The 23372-nt window shown below is 39.7% G+C and overlaps 1 protein-coding gene across 2 annotated transcripts in view; it reads left to right on the top strand.

The window, feature by feature from the left end:
• TRIM33 (tripartite motif containing 33) overlaps window positions 1-23372 on the top strand; it is a 79716-nt gene that overhangs the window by 20716 nt on the left and 35628 nt on the right. For both annotated transcript variants that reach the window (XM_066623615.1, XM_066623614.1), the window contains exons 2-4: window positions 15627-15745; window positions 15874-16021; window positions 20807-20939. In XM_066623615.1, the coding sequence (XP_066479712.1) occupies window positions 15627-15745; window positions 15874-16021; window positions 20807-20939 (400 nt within the window). The remainder of the gene's footprint in view (window positions 1-15626; window positions 15746-15873; window positions 16022-20806; window positions 20940-23372) is intronic.

The following is a 23372-nucleotide window of genomic DNA, read 5'->3' as shown; positions in this document are numbered from 1 at the left end:
GTTTCATTTGGGCCCCTTCCCTAAAGGGGAGTGGAAGGGGTGAAACAGAGTGGGGATGGTGACAGGGGTGGAGGGTGAAACAGGGCAGGAAGAGGGTAGCAACAGCAAGTAGAGGATGCCATGTGGGCTGCAAGTCCTGGTGAGATTGGAAAATTTAAGATCCCAGGAAATTTCTGGAGGCCCTCCTTTGGCTCCTGGACCCTTTTATGACCCCATGTCCAGGTACAAATTGCCCCCTGGACCCCCTCTCATGGGCCCTGCATGCTACCACCACCGCTTCACGCAAAAAATACAATTAAATTTGTAATAATTAGAGAAGTTTTATTAGAGATTTATTATTTATAGCGAAAATTTTTGGGTTGCTGCTTTTGTTGCTGGCTGCAGGCAGTTTACTCTCTACCCTCTGGTGGTCTGTGGGGGAGCATGCTGTGAGTAATCAAAGGAAATCCTTCTCTAAGGACCTCGCGGACCAACTTTGATCGCTAGACCACAAGCTGGGGACCAGTGCATTCAGGACAAGGAAAGCAGAATATAAATACTTCAAACAAATTCATAATGCAGACACATACTTAGATAAACATCCCCATAGCGTTATTGTTTTCCTTATTATGTTGCCTGTTTCGTTCTGTAGTGTTCTGTTCAGATTCTCATTTGGACCCTACTGAACTCTCTGGTTATGTCTCTTAATGCAGTGGTTCTCAAACATTTTATCTCTGGGACCCACCTTTTCTAATGACAATCTGTTGGGACCCACCGAAAGTGATGTCATTAACTTGGAAGTGATGTCATGGCTGGAAATGACACAATCAAGCAGCATAATTTAACACCCCATACAACAAAATCAAATCAAGTTTTTAAATTAAAAGTTTACAAGTATAGGTTTAAAAATTTATTTACAATAAAGAACCCTCTTAACACGTGAAAACATTTGATCCCTGTGCATATATGCAGTGTTGGTCAGAAATGACTTAACCTTCCCAAACAGTTGCTGATGTGTCTTTAAAAAAATTCCCCAACCATCCCAAAGGCTGCAATTGTATCCACAGTTACCTGGGTGTAAGCCCCATTGACTATCATTGTTAAAAGTATATGCATAGTAGCCTGATAAAAGTACAGATCTGTCACATTTTACCCAGTGCAGCCCCTGAGGGCAGGACTAGAATCAAGGGCTGAAATTACAAGGAAGTAGATTTAGGCTAAACATGAAGAATTTCCTAACTGTAAGATTAGATTTAGGCTAAACATGAAGAATTTTCTAACTGTAAGAGCTGTCCAGCTTTGAAATACTCCGGCTTGTGCAGTTGTTGGCTCTCTTTCCCTCAAGCAGAGGCTGGAAAGCCTCTTATCAAGGATGCTGAAGAAGGTCTATAGCAAGGATACTGAGCAGATGATTGCTGTTCTCCAAGGTCCTTTCCAACAAAAACATTCTATGATTTCAGTGCACATCCTGTATCTCAAGGTGCATCCAAATACATATAATGTTTGAAGTTCCTTATAAGTATTAACACATATGTCTGTTTAACACAGACATTTTTTCCCACATCTGAATCGGGTGTTGGTAAAGAGCAGGGGTGCCCAGACCCCGGCCCTGTGGCCCTTGAGGACTCCCAGTCCAGCCCTCAGGGATCCCTCAGTCTCCAATGAGACTCTGGCCCTCCGGACACTTGCTGGAGCCCATGCTGGCCTGATGCAATTGCTCTCAGCGTGACAGCCAACGTGGTTGATCAGTGGATTGAAGCAAGCAGTTTTGACTTCATGAAGCACAGCATAATTTTTTCAAAATGAGTATATGAGTTGATTGGTAGACTGATACACTATATTCTTTATTTGTCTTCCTTTCTGCTGGTACCTCCACCATCAAATGGTGGGGGAGGGGAAGGAGTACCAGCATGTAGCATTTTGGTGCTACATGAGGAGCAGCCTGAGATGCTGCGTTGGTGTGGCAGAAAAGCCATGGCAAGAATTAGACAGAAACAGGTTTCAGAGAAGTTGAAAGTGCTGGAAGCAGGAGCAAGAATGAAATCAAGGGAGAAGTCAAGTGCTCTCTCCCAGCTCCTCAGTATTAAGTCTCAAAACACATGATATAAGATTACGTAGTTAGGAAATTTCCACAAGGATGCTACTTTTCATACCGGCTGTCTACTAGCTAGTTCTAGCTTCACCGCAAACACATTCCTAGATAAGATTCTTCTTCCTAGCATTCTGCTGCTCACAGGCACAGAGTTCAATGACCCAACATATTTCCAAGGTTGGTTGAGTGTGCTCAACTGCGCAGGCGTGCCTGACTGTCCTTGATGCCAAATATGCTAAGACATCTTAGTGCCTGTGTATGTAAATACTACATCTCACCCTTTTTTTCTTTCTAAATTGCGCTATGGGATTACAAATTGCATGACTTGACACAACAACAAAAAACATTAAAACTTAATCAATTGATTAAAAAGAAATCATCATAACACAACATTTTGCTTCATTACTTAAATTGGCTAAAATACAATTGAAGGTTTCACATTTACATATCAAAACTTTTCAGAAAATAATAACACATCATTGAACTGGTTTTCATGGGTATACAAAGTTTGTTTTGGCAGTTGCTGCTGTAAAATGGGACCGTGCTAAGGTGTTTTTGTCCATTTGGTTATGCAGGAAAAATGTTTTTGCAAAACACATGGGTTATATGTCTGGAAGAGTTTTTTGGTTCTTTTTGCCATCAAAACAAGCAATTGCTTTTGAACTTTTAAATGTCAATGTTTTTTAAATCTTTCATGATGCTAAAAGTGGGACAGGTCTTTGGTTAGGCTTCCTTTTTGTCTTTTTCTGTTATGGGAGGTAATCAAGGCTTGAGGCCTTGTTACTGGGTTGTTTGGTTTTGAGTTTTGTTTTTGTAGCTGGAAATTGGATTCTTTTCTTTTCAGGCCTTGGTTCTCCTGGCTGATTTTGTGCCGACATCAAGCGTTTCTAAAAAATTAAACACAGCCTACCCTAAATTCTTAATGGGGGTCTGGGCCTAACAATCATTTCTAATATTAAACAAACAAACAAACAATTACATTGTCACATATATTTCATTTAATAAAACAGGGAGGCTCTAGGCCTATGAAATATCTCTAAAATATATATTAATCTTAAACAAACAAACAAACAAACACATCATTGTCATATCCCTCATTTTAATTCTTTTAAAAAAATTGAAAGATACACTTTGTATGTATTAGTGGGGAAAAAACATAAAACAAATTTTTCTTAAAATGTGGGGTGCTATCTTTAAAATACATATTTCTCACTAGAAACTATTGTTTAATTTTATACATATATTATCCCTCTTATTTACATACTTTAACAGTGGTATTGTACTTTACTTTTGGCTTTCAACAGGCAACATAACTGTTGCTAAAACTAACATGCTTTTGCCTTCTTTGTGAAATCTTAAACTTTAAACTTTCTGATGCAATTAAACCACCACAATTAACTTAAAATATTACTATTTGCTAATCATTTATACATATACATTAAACTATAAAAAAAACTAAATTGACTGGTATCTTTCTATACCAGATCTGGGGGATCTGATATGGTTTTCTTTAGATGGTATTCTGAAGAGATTTGCAAACTGAAAAATTTAAACTGTCAGAGCATTTTTTTTCTTCTCTTCTGTGATTGTAAGCACAAGACTTTCATGGTTATTTACAATTTCTTATGTTTGGGAACACTGTGGTTTACTACTAAACTAAACAAACTGCTGGTGAATTTCGGTTTGCTTTTAATATTTAAAAACATAACACTTAATAACTTAACTTTAAATGCTATAATGACTGCTATTAATGGGTAAAATGGTTAATAACTACAGTTTTAAAAAATATGGAATGAGAGATACTATGAAGTTTAAAATCTATCATAGTAGCTTCAACTTATGGGGAAAAAAGTTTGGGAAATTTTTTATGGAAACTTACCAAACTTAAAATGGCTGGTGGTTGCTGTCTTAAAGGGTGTGGAATAAAAAACACTGAAAAAGATGGCTATGGTTTGCTTACACGTTTTATAGCTCATCATTGGTTGTTGGTGTTTTTTATAAAATTTTTCTACTAATGACTAATTAGGATGCTTTTTTTCATCTTTAATTAGGAAATGGAACTGTATTCTTAAGGGCACTGGACAAAACTAAAAGGTCAGTGCTGTTGCTATTGTTGCAGCTCTCTTCGACTCCTAAAATGACTGGAACCTACAGGGCTATCTTGCATTTGGTGTAGGAATTAAAATTTAGGGGTTAGCCTTAAGGGCTTCCCACTATGTTTTACAAGTCTTTGGCATATACTAGTGATGCCAAAAACTTTAAATACAATCTGTACCTCTAAAAGGCACAGAATAAAGGGGAATTGATTGTTTTTTAAGGACTTGCCTGTGGCATTGTACCACAGGGCAAATCATGGTTTTTTGTTCTGATGAGTTAGTACACAAAAAAGAGGAGGCTAACACAAAGTTGGGCTGTTAGACTTATTTTAGAAAAAAACTTGCTAATAATTCTTTTGGTCCTTCCTTTAAGGTGGTTGATGCTTATGGAGCCATACTGCATTTTGTGCAGTAGTTAAAACTATGCGCTTTAGGAGCTTCTGATTGCCAAAAATGTGGCATCACATTTTAAATACAACGTATGTTTGATAGTTAAGATAATAAGTTTGTGGTTTTGCTGTATTAAATGCTTCTTCACCTAACAGCATATAAAAAAGCTGTTTATGGTGGGAGGTTGGTCTTGCTGTTTGAACTATTAAAATAATGTCTGTCCTGGCAAAATTAGGAGCATTGATATACTACATTTGACTTTTTTGGCAGGGTGGCTGCTTATTTACTATACTTTGTGAATTGGCCACACCTGGAATATTGTGTCTAGTTCTGGTCGCCGCATCTCAAAAAAAAACATAGTGGAAATGGAAAAGGTGCAAAAGAGAGCAACTAAGATGATTACGGGGCTGGGGCACCTTCCTTATGAGGAAAGGCTACGGCGTTTGGGCCTCTTCAGTCTAAAAAAGAGACGCCTGAGGGGGACATGATTGAGACATACAAAATTATGCAGGGGATGGACAGAGTGGATAGGGAGATGCTCTTTACACTCTCACATAATACCGGAATCAGGGAACATCCACTAAAATTGAGTGTTGGGCAGGTTAGGACAAACAAAAGAAAATATTTCTTTACTCAGCGCGTGGTTGGTCTGTGGAACTCTTTGCCACAGGATGTGGTGTTGGCGTCTAGCCTAGACACCTTTAAAAGGGGATTGGACAAGTTTCTGGGGAAAAAATCCATTATGGGGTACAAACCATGATGTATATGTGCAACCTCCTGATTTTAAAAATGAGTTATGCCAGAATGCCAGATGCAAGGGAGGGCACTAGGATGAGGTTTCTTGTTATCTGGTGTGCTCCCTGGGGCATTTGGTGGGCCGCTGTGAGATACAGGAAGCTGGACTAGATGGGCCTATGGCCTGATCCAGTGGGGCTGTTCTTATGTTTTTAAGTACAATTTGTCCTTTTTGTGGCACAGAATGAAAAAAAGTTTATTTTTTAAAGACTTGCCTATATTATTAGGACAGGCTTATAATTCTTGAAAATATTTGTCTGTGCTAGTTGATTTAAAATTAATGGCTTGCTCCATAATTAAATGGCTGCAAGGTTTGATTTACCTATTATTAACACAAGATGGGGTTATTTATCATAACATTTAAATTTAGATTTGGAAGGCCAAATTAACGTGGTCCCATGGGTTGAATTCGTTTGTTTACTACATGGAGATCATACAAGAGTCTCCATGTCTTTTCTTATGACAAATATTGATATATTCTATGGACTATGGACATATTCTTTTCATAACAATATGTTTGACTTATAATTGTTCTTCAATTAATGGGTGCAATGCTTCCAATTTTTCTTTAGACAGAGGCTGTTGCTTTACCTAAACTGGGCTACCTGGTATCTAGGTAAGTGGCAGGACATTGCCTGTGGAGTTGTGCCACATGGCAAATTATAGTTTTTATTCTGACAGGATGAATACCCAAGGAAGATTATGGATAACTTAAGAGTTTCTTTTGTTCTGTTTGCAAAGCACCATGTTTAAAGGTGCTTCTCTCAGAATACAGAGGGCATTGTTTTTGTTGTTCTTGTGGAGGTCTAGTTTGGTTCTGCTGTATGTTACCTATGCTTGCTTACTGTGGAGTTCTTTTCTTACTAAATTGGTACAGAGGGGGGAACAATACAAACTAACAAAAAGGGTTTTTTAAAGAGCACCTGGAGGAACACAGATGAGTGCTTTTAATCTCTTGCTCTGTTGCTTGGGCTAAAAAGCACAGTTTCTGATAAGAGGACAGATGTATTCCTGTTTATTTCCTCTAACTGCTGTAACCACTCTGCCTGCAGAGTGAAAGTTTGGATGGTAAATTAAACCTGTGACCTCTTAGAAGAAAACAAGGTGCTCAGCTTTATAAAAAGTGTGTAGCCAAAGGCTTGTACTATTTTAATACTTACCTAAGTACTTATGCTTACCATTGGGATCTCGAAAGATGAATGAGCTCTTTAACCCTTGCTGGGCGTTGATAAGCGATTTTCTTGGCCCCACGGGCTGGGCGCCTGATGTAGCAGCACAGGATGCTGCTCTGGGGAGCACCCAAGGCTTTTTGGGGCCTTGGTGCTTGATGGGAGACACACAAGACTGTACCTTGTTGCCTGAGGGAGAGTGCTAAGGCAGAAGCACTCTGAGGGTTTGAAAGTTAGAACTGGAGCAAGTCAAGGCAATGAGTTCGGAGGCAGAGGACAGGCCGCGTGATCAAGGCCACCTGGCTCTACTATACTCGCTCATTGCAGAAAGTCTCTGCCTGCTGCGCTAGATGTAGCAATAATGCTACCTGGGAAGCAGCCCGAGACCCCGGAAGTCAAGGACTGCTTGATGTGGCGCAGAAGCCAGAGCAAGAAAGGGTCCCCATTTGCTGTGCTAGATGTAGCTGCGAATGGGGAACAACAAAGAAAGTCAGGCTGCTAGAAATAAGAAAAAGCAAAGGTTCCTGTACCAGGGCTAGAAGTAGCAGAGGGTCCCTGTTGTTCCCAGGTTCAGATGAAGCAATGAATGGGAGCAGCCTATAACAGGTTTTTAAATATAGCAGAAAGCAAAACAATTTGTCTGCCATACTTGGCTGGCCCACGTCTGGGCACCTAGCATAGCCACAAAGTTGCTGAGAAGCAAATAGACCTCAAAGTCAGATGCTTGTAACTGCAAATGCAGTGAGAAGTCAGAAAGACAACAAAAATCCAAAGGTCGCAATGCAAGGCTGCTTGGAAAACACACAAGGCTGTCAGAGTGAAGCTCGAGCAATAGAAAGTCAAAGCAATAGGTGGGAGGTAGACAGCGGACAAGCTGTTTGAATAAAAAAAACAAGACAGCCTGTCTACTGCACCTGATTGTTGCAGAGTCTCTCTGTCCTAGGACCAGAAGTCCCTGTCCCAGGATTAGAGGTCCCTGTTCCAGGCGCCAGATGTAGCATTTTGGTGCTACATGAGGAGCAGCCTGAGATGCTGCGTTGGTGTGGCAGAAAAGCCATGGCAAGAATTAAACACACAGGTTTCAGAGAGGTTGAAAGTGCTGGAAGCAGGAGCAAGAATGAAATCAAGGGAGAAGTCAAGTGCTCTCTCCCAGCTCCTGACCCAGCCCTTTATTAAGTCTCAAAACACATGATTTAAGATTACGTAGTTGGGAAATTTCCACAAGGATGCTACTTTTCATACCGGCTGTCTACTAGCTAGTTCTAGCTTCACCGCAAACACATTCCTAGATAAGATTCTTCTTCCTAGCATTCTGCTGCTCACAGGCACAGAGTTCAATGACCCAACATATTTCCAAGGTTGGTTGAGTGTGCTCAACTGCGCAGGCGTGCCTGACTGTCCTTGATGCCAAATATGCTAAGACATCTTAGTGCCTGTGTATGTAAATACTACACCAGCAGAAAGAAGACTAGGAGAGAAATATAGTATGTCAGTCTACCAATTCCAATATTCTTCTAATATCCATTTCACAAAGACTTGCTACAAGATTCCAATTACTCCTATTCCTAAAATTTTGTACTGGATTAAAGCAAGAAAAATAATCCATAATACGTTTTTTAAAATGTTTATATATTTTTTACTTTTTATATTTTATATATTTTATTTTTTATATTATAAAATAAAAAAATAAAGATAATCCATAATACTTAATGCAGTAAGTGGTCAACTTCCTTAAAGAATAGACTGGGGTGGTTTGATCATGCCTGGTCAAACATAAGGCCTGTGGGCCTGATCAAACCTGCAGAAATACCTTATCCGGCCCACATGATGATTGGGCTTCTGACAATTGAGCTAAAAAGCAACTCCTTGGCAGCACACAGGAGCTGAAAGAAGTTGCCAACAATTTGTCTCTTTGTTGTCTAATCTCTCTCATTACAGCTAGAGTCAGGCACAATGTGCAGATCTCTGGTAGAAGAGGTGTTTCTAAGTAAGTCAGGAGCCTGGACCAGGATGTGGTGATGGAGGGAGGCATCGTTAGAGGGTAAGTGGTGGAGGGAGGTTTGGAGGATGTGGGTGGCATGGTAATTATAATTAAGTCAGACTGGCCATTGCCATTTTTCAGATGACAGCAGTTATATACTACTCTGCTCGTTAACTGCTCCATATGGCAGGGAAAAAAATTAGAGGGAACACTGCTCAGCAGAAGCACCACTGCTGAGGGGGTGTCCCACGAAAATTAGGCTCTCACATATCTTTAAAGTATGATCAAGATTCACATATTTTCTCTTCTGTCATTTGCAGATAATGAGTTCCTAGATGAAAATAAAGTGCTTATTTTTGCTCATCACCTGCTTAATGACTTCACTTCCTGCTTAATAATGTCACTTCCTGCCCTCAGCAGGCACCATGGTTGTTATCTTTGGCATGTTGTATGAAATGAGTGTGACACCCCTGGAATAAATTGTCCTGTTTAAGCATCTGCACTTTTCATTGGCTAACCACACCATCATTCATCTTATTCTAATGAAACCAAAACAAATAGAGCATAGCGTTTGATATATCTATGTCTGTATAAATCTTGGTTTTCTTATAGAAACTGTTAGTAGGCATGTGAAATGTCTAGTCTTATCACTAGCAACCCTTGAAACACCTCAGTACAATCATTTCTCATTACTCATGCACTCCATTCTTGCAGGCTGCCTATCCATGGGGAAGAGGAGTGCGAATTAGCTTGCTGTATTTGCGATCTGTTCTTGACTGTCTGTAGCATTGTGAAGGTCTCTGTGGCCATCCTGAAGCTGTCTGTGGCATCCCTGGAGCAGTTCACTAGCACTGTTTTGAAGGTCTGTGCTCTATTTGCAGCCAACATTTTAAAGCTACCCATGCCATTTTGAAGGCCTCTGCTGCATTCAGAATGCCAGTGGAGACCTGCAGAATGGTGCCCACTAATAGCATGGATAGCTTTAAAATGGCTGTGGAAAGCTTTAAAATGGCAGGACCTCTCAATGTGTATGCTCTCCCGATTACGATCTGCAGCAGGTGCCCTTCTTTAAATACTATCATTGTGTACAGTCAAGACTACTTCAGGAAAGAACAAGGTGTTTTTTTTCTTGTGGAATGACCTTTTGCAGATCATCTGCCAAAGCTCTCCTCAGATGACTTTTAGGAGTTTCAAGACTCATCTTTTCAAGAGGGAATTTGGGAGCTGAAACTCAGATGAGTTTTAATTCTGTTCACTGGGTGATTCACTGCTTGCTTTTTTTTTAAAATTCAGTGGTGGTTTTTCATTATTGTGAGCAATAATGCATACAATTGAGGCAGGAAATATTTTTAATCAAAAATATTCAAACATGTCTGCTACCTTCCTAACAGCTTGGAACAGTAGTTCTCACACTGTGGGTCTGGGACCAACCGGTGGGTCATGACTCAAGTTTTGGTGGTTAATGAAACTGACAGGGCAGATTAAGCTATGTGCATCAAGGGTTAGACAAGCTGCTACTTAGAGGGCTGCGAATGCTGGGAAACGGATTGGATTTTCATGATGGTCACTTGATTGCCAGGGTGGTAAAGAGTCCTAGCAATTGAATTTGTGGGGCCTTGCAGCTTTCTCAGCAGGTTCTTTCTCAATCATGGCTTAGAAAAACTGTTGTGGGAACCTTTTTTTCAGAAAGATGGCACTTAAATTATTACTATTAATTATTGCCTGACTTACTGAATTTTTGTGTAAAACTCTTGTGTTAAACCCTAACTAACCATATACGCTATTAGAAAGAACATAACTACCGTATTTTTTGCTCCATAAGACGCACCTGACCATAAGACACACCTAGTTTTTAGAGGAGGAAAACAAGGAAAAAAATATTCTGAACCAAATAGTGTAATAAAATATTAAACTATAACAGAATAACATTTGAACCATGTAAAGTGAACAGCAGTCAACAGTGGCATTAAGAACCATTATCACTGTCATTAACAAATGGAGAGACTTAAAGGTTTGAGTACTCTAGTTTTCTGGAAACCCCAAGAACTCATCATCGCTAGAGTCAGAATTTATGAAGCTCACAAAAGCAGGTGCACACAAATAGGGGATCACATTATCTTTCTGCTACAATGATGTTCTGCCAAATTCCAAGCCACTGGGCCTCATGCCCGCTTAAGGCTGATCAGCCCCCCTTGTGCAACTCACCAGTGCAGCAAGCAAAAGTGAGTCCAGTTCCAGTCCACAGATGCCAAGTAAATCAGTCCCATCAATCAGAGTTACCAAATCAGAGTCCAGAGCCAATAAGCCAAATTACAGTCCAAGGTCAGGTTCCAGGTAGGTCAGTCAAATCCATCAGGGTATCCAAGTCCAGTCGCAATCCACAGTCAGATTCCAAATTCAATAAACCCAGTCAGTCTCCTCTCCTACCTCCAACCTGCACTCCTTCAAAACCCACAAACCCTTTCTGCCTTTGGTACGCCTTATATCCCTGAGGGCCCTATTGCCTTCCAGTGGCTGCAGCTGTGCAGCACACTCTGCTGGATGCCTAGGCCTTACCCTTAAAGGGGCCACTGCTGACACCACATCTACCTCCTCACCAGATCTTACTGGATTCCAATACAAGGGGGGGGAGCAGGTCTCTATACAAACCAGTGCAAAAACAGGGGAAAGGTGTGGGGAAGGGAAGATCTCTGTATAGACATCACAGCAAGACCAGTGCAAAACCCCTTGCACACAGAACCAACAGATGGAAGTTGGGGGGGGGGAGATCTCCATACATAGCAGTGCAAAAGCAGGGGAAAGGTGTGGGGGAGGGAAGATATCTGTATAGACATCACAGCAAGACCAGTGCAAAACCCCTTGCACACAGAACCAACAGATGGAAGTGGGGGGGGGCGCAGATCTCCATACATACCAGTGCAAAAGCAGGGGAAAGGTGTGGGGGAGGGAAGATCTCTGTATAGACATCACAGCAAGACCAGTGAAAAACCCCTTGCACACAGAACCACACAGAACCGTCAGGTGCTCACTCCCTGGGCTCACTCCCTAGGCTCCCTCCCTGGGGTCACAAGCCTGCCAGGGGCTCACTCCTAGGGATGCTTGGACAGGAGAGAAGCCTGCGATTGACTCATTTCGCCTGGAGATCGACTGGTAGCTCTCAATCGACATAATGAGCACCCCTGCTCTAGGGGCTTGCTCAGCAAGACTGCCACCCCACCCACACTTTCCTGGGAAGGCGAGCAGAGCAGAGCGGGCAGGGGGCGGGTTCGGGGGCAGAGTTTTTTTTTGTTTTTTTTTTGCAGTATTCGCTCCATAAGACGCACACACTTTCCCCCCCACTTTTGGGGGGGGAAAGTGTGTCTTATGGAGCGAAAAATACGGTATTTGTTATGTTTTAGGGGTTCATCTGTTTACTTCTTCTCAGCAAAAAGTATATTCAGAAAGTGTATTGTCAGAAGAAATTAAGTACAAACTTGTTTAGCTGCTAATGAAATCAAAGTTCATCACAGCCTTCTCCATGATCCAAAGGATGTACTGTCTTTCATAATTGTAATATAGCAAATAATTAGTTCAGCCTCCTGTGTATGTCTTTAGGAAAATGTGTCCAACCCCCCTGCTCTATTTGCCTGCCACTCTTGACAGTGTGACTGAAGCACATCATTTCCTTAGCTGGGAAAATCCAATACTGTGCTGTCTGCTGCTTGTTGCTCCTTTTCTAGACTTGGTACCAGGAGCTTTTTTTCATGCTTCAAAATCTGATGAAAAAAAACCCTTGCATCAACATTAATATTGTGTACTTGAAAACTCACTGCCTTTGCTTTTTGCTTGCTGAGATTTTTTTATGTTGGGGTTTTTAAAAATCATTCATGTTAGGCACCAACAATTTGGTCCAATTAAAATTGATTGCTAAACGTTTTTAAGCTGTTCCTATACTATCTTTTGTTACCAGTGTAAATATCCATATTCCATTTAAAAGCACATTCATAACAGAGCCTTTCTGTGAGAACAATTCTTACCAATTTCTGTGTTTTATTGTTGAATGTATATTTGTAGCAACTAACCGGAGCCTAAGGATTTATTACACATGATGTTTTTTTGAGTTAATCATCTCTTGTTTCCTTTATCATCTCCATATAAACTTCCACAGGGGTTAATTATGAGAGTAGTACTGTTTGTAAAATTTAAATGAACGCACTTCTGCATTAGTAATTTGAAGTCGTGGAAGCCAGCTTAGCATCTCAAAAACAGCTCTAATTTTGAAATTGGAGAAGGCCATGTCCTGAAGATTATAGAGTAGCACACAATCTGCTTTTTTGCCTGTGGCGTAGTTCAAAACATCTGTTTCATGCTCTAAGTTCCAGCAAAGTTGATTAATAAACTCCTTCCTGCAACAATGCCACCTTGATTTCAGAAAGAAGTGTCAGATTCCACATCCTCCTGTGTGTTTTTGGACCATATAGGCTTTTCTTATGGAAGTTCTTACTGTTCTTGCATAGACCAGGCAAAGGACCAGTATCAGTGACAGTATGGTTGGTATTCTTAAAAAGGTGGTTTAGTTTCCTGATATCTGTATTCTCTGAATGTTTTATTACACAATGACTTTGATATATGGTTTTGTGGATGGGTGACATGGTCATGTCAGATGAAATATCAGTTAGATTTTCTGTCCCCTGATACTATCTCAAATATGGTACTTTGTATTGACGGAATAATACAGTTTTGTAACTGTAGTATGATGAGAGATGAATTGCCCTGTAATTTGCAGGCATTTGTGCATTAACCTTAAATTTTTCTGCTTCCCCTGGTTCATCCCCCAGAGCAAAACGAGAGCAGGGAGGAAGTAGCATCTCATGTTAGGAAAACAGAACTTGGTGTGCCATCACCAGGTTACTCCTCAGAGTAATTCTCCAGCAGATCTGGTTGCTGATAGGGCTCTAGTACAGTGGTTCCAACCTAGAGGTTGGAGCGATCACTCCGCATCTACTTTCACTGCTGCGGGGAGCCCTACTGCAGGTCGCACCGGGCTCCCTGCACCCCCCGGGGAAGCTGCAGCGCCCCTGAGTGGAGTGATTCTGGGGATTGCGCTGCTGCCTCCTCCCTGCCTCCAGGCTGCCCCCACCCCTTAAGGGGGCAGGGGCCAGGGCCTGCAGGCTGGGGCGTCGCAATGCCCCAGTTTGAAAAGCCCTGATTTAAGCCAATAAAGCTAACTAGGCTTTGTCAAAAATGCTTTTATACTTAACAGGTACAAACTCTCCTTGTATGGTTGCCTATTTTAAAAGGTATGACTTTTGATTAGGAAATTGAACAATTACATTGATTCTATTATCATTTGGGTTTAGTATTTATTTTAACGCCTGTTAAATTTCAGACTTTAAAAACATAGTTTGGTAATTTGTTTATGCTTTTAAACCAGTTTAAATATGCTTCATACAGAATAAAATCAAATGCTTTTACTAGCAGTGCAAGTCTGAAAAATGAATACAGTGGTGTATTTTTTGTGAGATCTTAATTAGAATGCGAAATTTTTTGAGGTGGAAAATGGAAAATAAAACATTAATCATATAATTGAAAGTTGAGTGACTGAATGTTCACCCATTTATTTTGTGCGTCACGTCTTCAGGGACTCTACTCTAGTTCAGGTTTAAGGCATAAGATTTTTTTATCAGTTCAGTTCTGGTTTGAAAAAAACTTCTCTGACTCAGTGCTTGGGTTTGTTTTGACACCCTGCTTTTTAATTATTGAATACTTTAAGAAGGATGTACTAGTATTCTCAGAACTTGTTGAAAATAGAGCAATGAAAGATGCTTAAACTAATGCTTACGTACAGCAGTATTAATGTGTATATATGAATATTAATATACATACATGAAATACACAGCAAATGCTCAAAGCTTACTATTCCATATTTATATTGCAATGTCAGGGTGCTCTGGATTATTAAGGCATTTCTTCAGGAGCCACACCTGGGTTGATACTTAATGTGCTACTTACTTCTGTAGGCATAATGACATATTATGGCGTAAGGTGTAAAAACAACCTAAAAGATGTTTCACTAAGTACTATGTGGTTGTAATATTCTATGATATTCAGTACCCCAGAGAGCTGGTAAAAATTGAGTGTTGGGAGAGTTAGGACAAACAAAAGAAAATATTTCTTTACTCAGCAAGTAGTTGGTCTGTGGAACTCCTTGCCACAGAATGTGGTGATGGCATCTGGCCTAGACACTTTTAAAAGGGGATTGGACAAATTTATGGAGGAAAAATTCATCACAGGTTATAAGCCATGATGTGTATGTGCAACCTCCTGATTTTAGAAATGGGTTACGTCAGAATGCCAGATGCAAGGGAGGGCACGAGGATGCAGGTCTCTTGCTGTCTTGTGCGCTCCCTGGGGCATTTGGTGGGCCACTGTAAGATGCAGGAAGCTGGACTAGATGGGCCTATGGCCTGATCCAGCAGGGCTGTTCTTATATTTTATAAAACAAAGTTCACAGTGACATTGAAATGAACAATGTTCAAGCTGATAGGCCATGGTTGAATAAAACTATTGCCACCTAACATTTTATCTACTACTTTAGCTCTTCAAACTGCCCAGTATAACTGATGTAACTGTTCTAATCTTCAAGTCACATCAGTTATACTGGGTAGTTTGAAGAGCTACTTGCTATAGCTTCATTCTTTGAAAATGCCTACCAAAGTAGTAAGCAAAATGTTAGGTGACTACAACTTTATTTGACCACGGTCTATTAGCCCAAACACTGTTCATTTCAATGTCACGAATACCAGTCGTGAAAGCCTTAGTATTTTTATCAACGTTCAGTGTTCTGCAATATTGAGGAATGTTGGTTGTAAGCCTAGACAAAAACATAGATGCCCAGTTACATAATTTAAAAAATACGTCCTTCATAGGAATTTGAACTTTTTTCTGTCCTTGATTTTTACCCAGTGGACAAAAGTGCATTCTGTCCTGCTGTATTTGAAAGTGCTCTTGCCATTGTTCTTTATTACACATTCTAAAATGGTTAGAATAAAGTTCTTAAAAATGTTTAAGACTGATAGTTTTTTCAAAAACCAAGTTATGACAGTCCAGAGAATGTTTAAGTAGTATTTTCTTTTTGATTGCAGTTGGTGTGATCAGGTGTCCAATCTGTCGTCAGGAATGCAGGCAAATAGATTTAGTAGATAACTACTTCGTGAAAGACACATCTGAAGCACCCAGCAGCTCTGATGAGAAATCTGAACAGGTATTACTTCCCAGTCTTTTCTCTTTTCAGTGTGGTTCAAATTATGTTTTGAACACATACTTTAGTAATCCCACAATTGTCATTTATGTCAATGCTTCAGCAATTCCATATCTTTTTCTTACTTTTAGGTGTGTACCAGCTGTGAAGATAATTCTAGTGCTGTTGGTTTCTGTGTAGAATGTGGAGAATGGCTGTGCAAAACATGCATAGAAGCTCATCAACGAGTAAAATTCACAAAAGATCATATGATAAGAAAGAAAGAAGATGTCTCTTCAGGTGAAATTTTATTTCTGACTTTAGGACTAATACCTGTTTTGTGGAGTAGAAGTATGACTGAATATGCGTGCTACAGACTTTGCTTATTGAAAGTTCGTGCCACTAAATCCTGGTTCAAACAGTTTAACAAACAGTGTGGATTTGTAAATCTTAGTTAAACTACAGTTCCATGTGTCGTCTGAATCAAATTATGGTTTAACAAACAAGGATTCACAGCCTGGCAAATGAGAGGAGGCAGATGAACTGCATGCCGTCGGTTCGTTACTTCATTGAAAGCAAATAACATTGAGTGCTTCATTTTAAGGATTACTGTTTGTAATAGCAGATTTTATTCAGTTCATTTTATTTGGATAGCACAGCACAACCTTGAAGTCCTTCATAGTTGAGCCCCATACCTTGTCATAGCTGTTGTAGAACAGCTTGTTGTACAGTTCTGTCCCACTATCTACTAAGCAAAACTCTTGGTGAATGTAAGGATACCTAGTATTGCGAGTTGTGAGTCTTTTCATGAAACTAGTGTCAGGCAGGAACTTTGCATTAGCACCAGTGGCAGTTACTATTAGTGCATTGAGCAGAGCTGCTAGCACAGGATTCTAAATTCTGTTGTCTTGTATTGCTGGTCATTGGACCAACTCTTAATGTTGCTAGAGATGACACAACAGGCAGTTGAATTTTATTTTTATTTTTTGCCATGTCAGAATCTGTTTTTAATGTCCCAGAACAGAATTTGAAGGAATAATGGCATATACCTTCTGAGTACAAACAGAATGCATTTCTTTCACTATTGAGTAACCATAGCCATCTCTGCACACAGAGGGCAAAGCTTTCATAGTGTTACTATATGGTGGGAACCCCAGCACCCCTCCCCTGTTTCATTCCTCTATTTATTATAATAAAAGAAAGAAAAGAAAGACACACAATAAAATGAAAATAAAAACAAATAACATTATGAAATACAAAAAAAGAAAAAAAAAAGAAAAAGAAAAACCTCTAGTGTAGCATGGGCAAAGTCAAATAGTCTAATTGCTTACAGCGTTATATCTTAATAATCTGAATTTCTACCCACATGTAAGTAATATCTCCAACAGCCAGGCAGTTGGATTTTAATCTACTTATCAAGTACAATTGTTCATAATGGTTGATTTTGCCCCCAAACAAAAGGGATCTCAAAAAACTAAACCAATGCATTTGGAGCATGCTCTCACACCAAACCTGCTAATAAAAAGCATTTTATAGTGGGCAATAGCTGTGTTGGCATCCTTCAGTCTCAGAAGACTATGGTATTGCGCTCTGAATGGTGGTTCTGGAACAGAGTGTCCTCTCCAGTGTGCAAAGCCTAGGGTAAAGTAGATATGGAGGATAGACTGTTACCCATGCAGCGAATCCCCCCTCTCCACGTCGCTGAAATAGTCCAATGGAAAGGCAGAAGCCAATATGGTTGGTTCCAGCGGCGTTGCAGGAGTTGCCAGAACGTGACTGTGTTCAGCCATGAACTGCCTTGGGGACTCCGGCTCCCGATTTGAGGTTCTGGAGGTTGACTCCTGAAGCCTTTTCCATAACTGGATGTAGCCACAAGGCAGTGGAGGTTTGGGATCAGAGTTTTCCTTCTCTCAGATGAGCTCTCTTCCCAGGCTAAGGAGTTCCATCTACCTGGTGGCTGTTTAGTCTCCTCTTACGACAAGTACAGCCAAACTGAGGGCCTATTCTTATCCCCCGGCCCCCAGGGGAAATAGGCTATTTCCCAATGGGCAATAGGCTATTAAGAAAAGTCACATTCTACCCACATTTTATTTTTTATGCTTTTTGTTAAAAACACACACACAAAATTAAAAAGTAAAAACATTGCAAGTTATGTGGCAAGTTCAGAGATCTCGAACTACATTTCTTTGTTCTACTACAGAATCATACAAAAAATTAATTCAAGTCTTAAACAGTCTACACTTATTATAGAGTACATTTTCCAGACAAAAAGAAAAACATAAAAGTTAACTCCCCTATCTACTCATCAAATCCATTGATTATTTGGCCCATTTTCTTCTCAGTTCGTAGAAAGTCTACGAATTGTTTTCCATAAAATTGTCCATAAAAGATTTTACTGACTTGTTTTTAAGTAAAATTGTAAGTTTGTCCATTTCTGCTAAATCCAATAACTTTAACCACCACTCTTCCAATACAGGTAGCTCTGGAACTTTCCAGCCACATTTTCCACATTTTCTTAATATAATATCAATATCAGATCTATGAAGACAGATAACCTCTGACAGTCTGTTTGCTAGATGGGTAACCTCTGACACGGTCTGTGTGTGGGTTGGTAAATAAATCCTAACTAGTTTATTAACATTGCAGTCCTAGACCACCTCATGGAACACTTGTAAGAGCTTATTAAAGTAGCTATATTACAATACAGTGGACCCTCATTTTGCAATGGGTTCACTTTCCAATCAAATATAGTGAATAATAATGGAAAAAAACTTTCCAATCAAATAATGAATAATAATTTTTATTTATATAGTACTTTTAAACAGAATTTTCAAAGTGATTTATAAAAGAGAGGAATGAGATGGTTCCTTATCCTGATGGGGTCATGATTTGAAAGAGTATATATAAATAAAGTGAGCATAGGGAAGCAGCAGAGGAAGGAGTGGGAAGTGGAAGCAAGGATAAATAAGATGAGAAGTTGCATTTGAGTTTTAGTACAACAAGATAAATGTGGGCTGTTTCGATAACTCAGTGGTTCTCACACATTTAGCACTGGGACCCACTTTTTAGAATGAGAATCTGTCAGGACCCACTGGAAGTGATGTCATGACCGGAAGTGACATCATCAAGCAGGAAAATTTTTAGCAATCCTAGACTGCAATCCTACTCACACTTACCCAAGAGTAAGTTCCATTGACTATCATTGTTAAAAGAATATACATAGTAGTTTGTTAAAAGTACAGGTCTGTAATATTTTCCCACTGCAGTCACATACCATGGTAGCACCAAGTCTAATATATTAAAAATAAAATATTGAAATGAATGGGGACCCACCTGAAATTGGCTTGTGACCCACCTAGTGGGTCCCGGCCCACAGTTTGAGAAACACTGAGATAACTTGTTGAAAGGGCAAGATGCTTGGTATATTAGGCAACATGGTGGGCGTTTAATATGTTAATATATCTTTGGGGACTTTGTAATGCAGTGATACGTATATGCAGGTTTTTTTTTCCTTTTTAAAGAGAAGGAATGGAGGTTGTAGACATGAATGTATCTGAATATGAATGTGTAAAAATGGCAGCAGGGTGGAAATGATGCCATGGAAAGATTAGAAAGTAAAGATTTGTGCTGGATCTTGGAGCAGATAGGCAGCCAGTGTTGGGATTTAAGAAGGGGGCATTATGCTGTCTGAGTGATGATTTGAGTGGCAGAATTCTGCATAAAGCTGAGAGGGCTGTAGTGTGACATCAAGAGGTGATGTAGTAGTCAAGACCAAGGATAACCCTGGAATGAAGTAGAGTTTTGCTGGGGGAATAGGTTGGATTTTTTCAGCATTGTACGTGGTGTGATGACATGACTTGGTGGAAGACTGCATATAGGGAGCATAGGAAAGAGGAATCTGAAGATGAAACCAAAACTTGTGACTGAGCAACAGGGATACAGAGAGTAAATGAGGAGAGGCAAATTGGGAAGAAAGATATTTCTTGATTGGAAATATTGGTTAGAAATATTGACTGTGAGAAGAGAAAAATCCAACCAGAAATATCAGGTGGGTAGTTGAATATTGAATACTTGGGGGGGGGGGAGGTAGGAGCTGTTGTTGGCATGTAGTTAGTACATCTGCTGTCACTGGGTGATAGAAGTGAGACAACAATTCTGGGGGGGGGGGGGAAACAAAAAACTGTTGCATCACTGAGTGGATTAGTCCAGTGAACTTGTTGCTGGTTACAGAAGAAGTGAGAGACAGTGTTGGGATGAGGGACCTTGTGATATTTCTTAATATATTATTTTCCACAGTGCTGGGGGGAGGCTTCAGTGTTTGGGGATTAATAGATGGTGGAGGGTAACTGCCTCATGAGGGTATGACAAACAGGGAAAGGGAAGTGGGGAACCAAGAATGGGAATGAAATTGAGAGAGTGGGTACCACAATGCTTACAGGCAGTCACTAGAAGGCTCAGAATAACATGGGTGTCTAGACTGGAAACCACAGAGAGCATGAAGGGGCTCCAAACAAGGAAGTTTACCTTGTCAGAGCAATGAAAGTCAAAGTCCAGTTCAGTGGAGCAAGTGGGCCTCTTTAGTAGCTGCTGCTGCTGCTACTTCTTCCAGTAGTGCAGGGTTCAGGTTACCAGCAGGAAGGATTGACTAGCCAAATTGAGCAGCAGGGGCAATGGCTGAAACTGATCCTCACCATCATTTCTCTTCTTGTTGTAGAATCCCAGTTCGTCACTGTTCACAAAATGAAGATGCCCTTTACCATTTACCAAAGCCGGCAACTTGGCTGGCTGTGGCTAATGTGTTGCCCCCTTGGTCAAGGCCCCAGGTGAAAAAGGGAAATCAGATGCATATTGGTAGACATTTTCAGCAAAAGCAATGTCCATGTGTCTGCACCGGTGTGCAGACATGAGGGTGAATAACTGAAATGGATACATATATTACAGCGATTGGGAAGTGGAAGGCAGCATTTTACCACTTAGAGCAACAGAGCAACAGGTCTGGGAGTGGTGGAGTGAGGAACCTATGCTGTGCTTAACCAGCTGTCTGTGCCTCTGCAAATACAAAACGTGTCTGTCTTTTTAACACAGAGGCTGTTGGAGCATCTGGTCAACGTCATGTTTTCTGTCCTGTCCACAAACAAGAGCAGTTAAAACTTTTCTGTGAAACCTGCGACAGACTGACGTGCAGAGACTGCCAGTTACTGGAACACAAAGAACATAGGTATAGAGATTCATGTCTTAAATTCCTATGCTGCCTTTTCTTACAATAGATAGGTTTAAAAAATCTAAAGTACTTGTGTTTTTAAAGCTTTTGTTTTGTTTCTGTGGCACTCAGATAGACTTTGTGTGTGGGGATGCTTTGACTTTCAGTTCCTGTCCTGATTCTAGTGATCAAGTGAAAATAATAGAACTGTTACTAATTTTAAAGAAATATTAATCATATAAATTTTAATTACAAAAACATGCTTGCGTTAGTCTATGAACAAACATTACTTCTGAAGAAAAAATGCAATTTAAATTTTAGATAACATATGCAGCAAGTACCATCTTAGACTCATTTCCTCCAGTGTGAAAGAAAAAGGGTGCTGCTTCTAAGATGTTAAATTGCTATCTTCAGCTTTTTAAAGTACTTTAGAAATTAGCATTTTAAAAAACACCCAAGTAATTGGAATCTCATTTTAGGAGAAGTTTTTAATTGATTGAATGTTGTCACTGTAAAAGCGAGGAGTGCTTTTAGTAGTTTATTTTGCAGCGGTGACTTATTGGTCAGCTCTGATAAATAAAATAAAGGTGGTGGTAAATCAGAATGGTCGTATGTCGGCAGAGTTTATATGGAATGATTCTTGAGTGGATTAAGCAAATTGCTGGAACAGGCTGAAGCTCATGAACTGATAGATGCAATTAGTTGTTAATCTTTATTGTGGTTGGTAGTATTACTGCTTGCACTTAAGGATTAGTCTTCTATGTTACATGAGTTCAGTTCCTAAGTAGTTTTGAGGTACAGTAGTAATGTTTTTAGATGAATTGTTATGATTTTGTGGTATTTAACACTTGGTTTAGGTTACTTTTGGCTAACAAAATGTTGCTGAATGGCAGGAACATCTTACTCTGACTTCCATGCAGGAAATGCATACATATCTATATGTGAAAGTCTCTGTTCTAAGTAGCTGTATTTCAAAATCTCTTCAAAATGATAATGAATGAAATTATCTTCAAAATGATAATTTTCCTACATGGATATCATTTTTTACCATGACTTCCAGCTGTGTGTACATGAGCAAAATATGTGTTGCACGTGATGGTGTAACCATGATGAATGTGCTTTTTTCCTACTCAGATGCTGATTGCATGTAGGAAAATCTTCAAATATGAAGTTGCCACTAGAGATAACAGTGATATAAAAAATTTAAGTGTTGCTTTTGGTTTTACAGTGATGTTAAGAAAATAGATATTCTTCTGCAGGGGAGAATCTGTTAGCACTTGAAGATTTTGAATGTGACTATGCAGAGATAGAAGTGGAGATACTTTAGAAAGTTAGTGAGTTGTACAAAGATTCTAAGGTGTAAACATTTCAGTTAAGTCATAAAAATGAAAATGTGCACATTGTCTACCTTAGGAAACCATTGCAGAACTGCTTCTTCTGGTTAGTGTTTAGGCTGTAGTTGCGCGAAAAGACTCGTATTATCTATGATGGGGGCTTTGAAGAAATGTATGCTTCAATAGCATCAGTGCAGCTTTATGGAAGGCTCTTGTCACTTTCCAGTTGTAGATTTAGGCTTAAATACAAAACTCCTGCTTTGAGAGTGGAAGGCACATTCCAGAGTGTGCTAAGATGAGGAAATCAGTGACTCCTCAGTGAGTGAAAGTATCATTTGTTCATACAGGAAAATGTTTGTATTCAAATCATTACCTTGGTACCTTTCGGGCATACTTCTAAGGTCGTTTTCCTTAGATATTTAGATCTTCCAGGTATTTTGATATTCTAGTTCTTGAGGGATAGTTTCATTGCTTCTTGAGAGTGAAGCTCTTGTGTGTCAGATCTGCCAGTTACGAATTGGTTTTTCTAAAACCAATAAATTCAGAAATGTTTAAAGTTCAAATGATAATGTACCAAGTGATCTGTCTGAATTGGGTGCTTCGGTTCATTTGCTGACACTGGTTTAGTGAAATAAAGGCAGTAAACCCATACTTTTTTGTAACCGACGGCAGGAGTAGTCTAGATATGTATCTCACGGAGATTGTCATCTGGACAAATGCCCTATGTACTTGTAAACTGTGGACTTTGGTGATAAAAGAAACAGTATAACACATCTCAAGTTATCCATTATTCTCAGCTGTATGTTTAGAAAATGTCTACTGGCATCTGCAGCAAATGTAGTAATTTTGTACACAATCTATTCTCATAAGCCAACCAACTATTTTTTGCCAGGGAGTTTGACACTAGTGTGTTTGTCAAAATGTTTGCAAGGAATGCAGATCATTTCTTTACACATTTCCTGAATTGCCTAGTCTCTTGCAATCCTGTAGACATGTAGGTTTCTGTCTCTTTGAGGATTAAATATATTTCTTGTGTCTCAGACTGTTCTGATTGTGTTTATCAGAGGAACCCAGATTGTAGTTGAGCTTCCTAAGTCAAACTGAGGTAGAGGGATGT

The sequence above is a fragment of the Tiliqua scincoides genome, chromosome 4 (assembly GCF_035046505.1).
Source record: "Tiliqua scincoides isolate rTilSci1 chromosome 4, rTilSci1.hap2, whole genome shotgun sequence".
Taxonomy (NCBI): domain Eukaryota; kingdom Metazoa; phylum Chordata; class Lepidosauria; order Squamata; family Scincidae; genus Tiliqua; species Tiliqua scincoides.
Note: the sequence above shows the minus strand (reverse complement) of the source record. Positions and strands in the feature narration are given on the sequence as shown.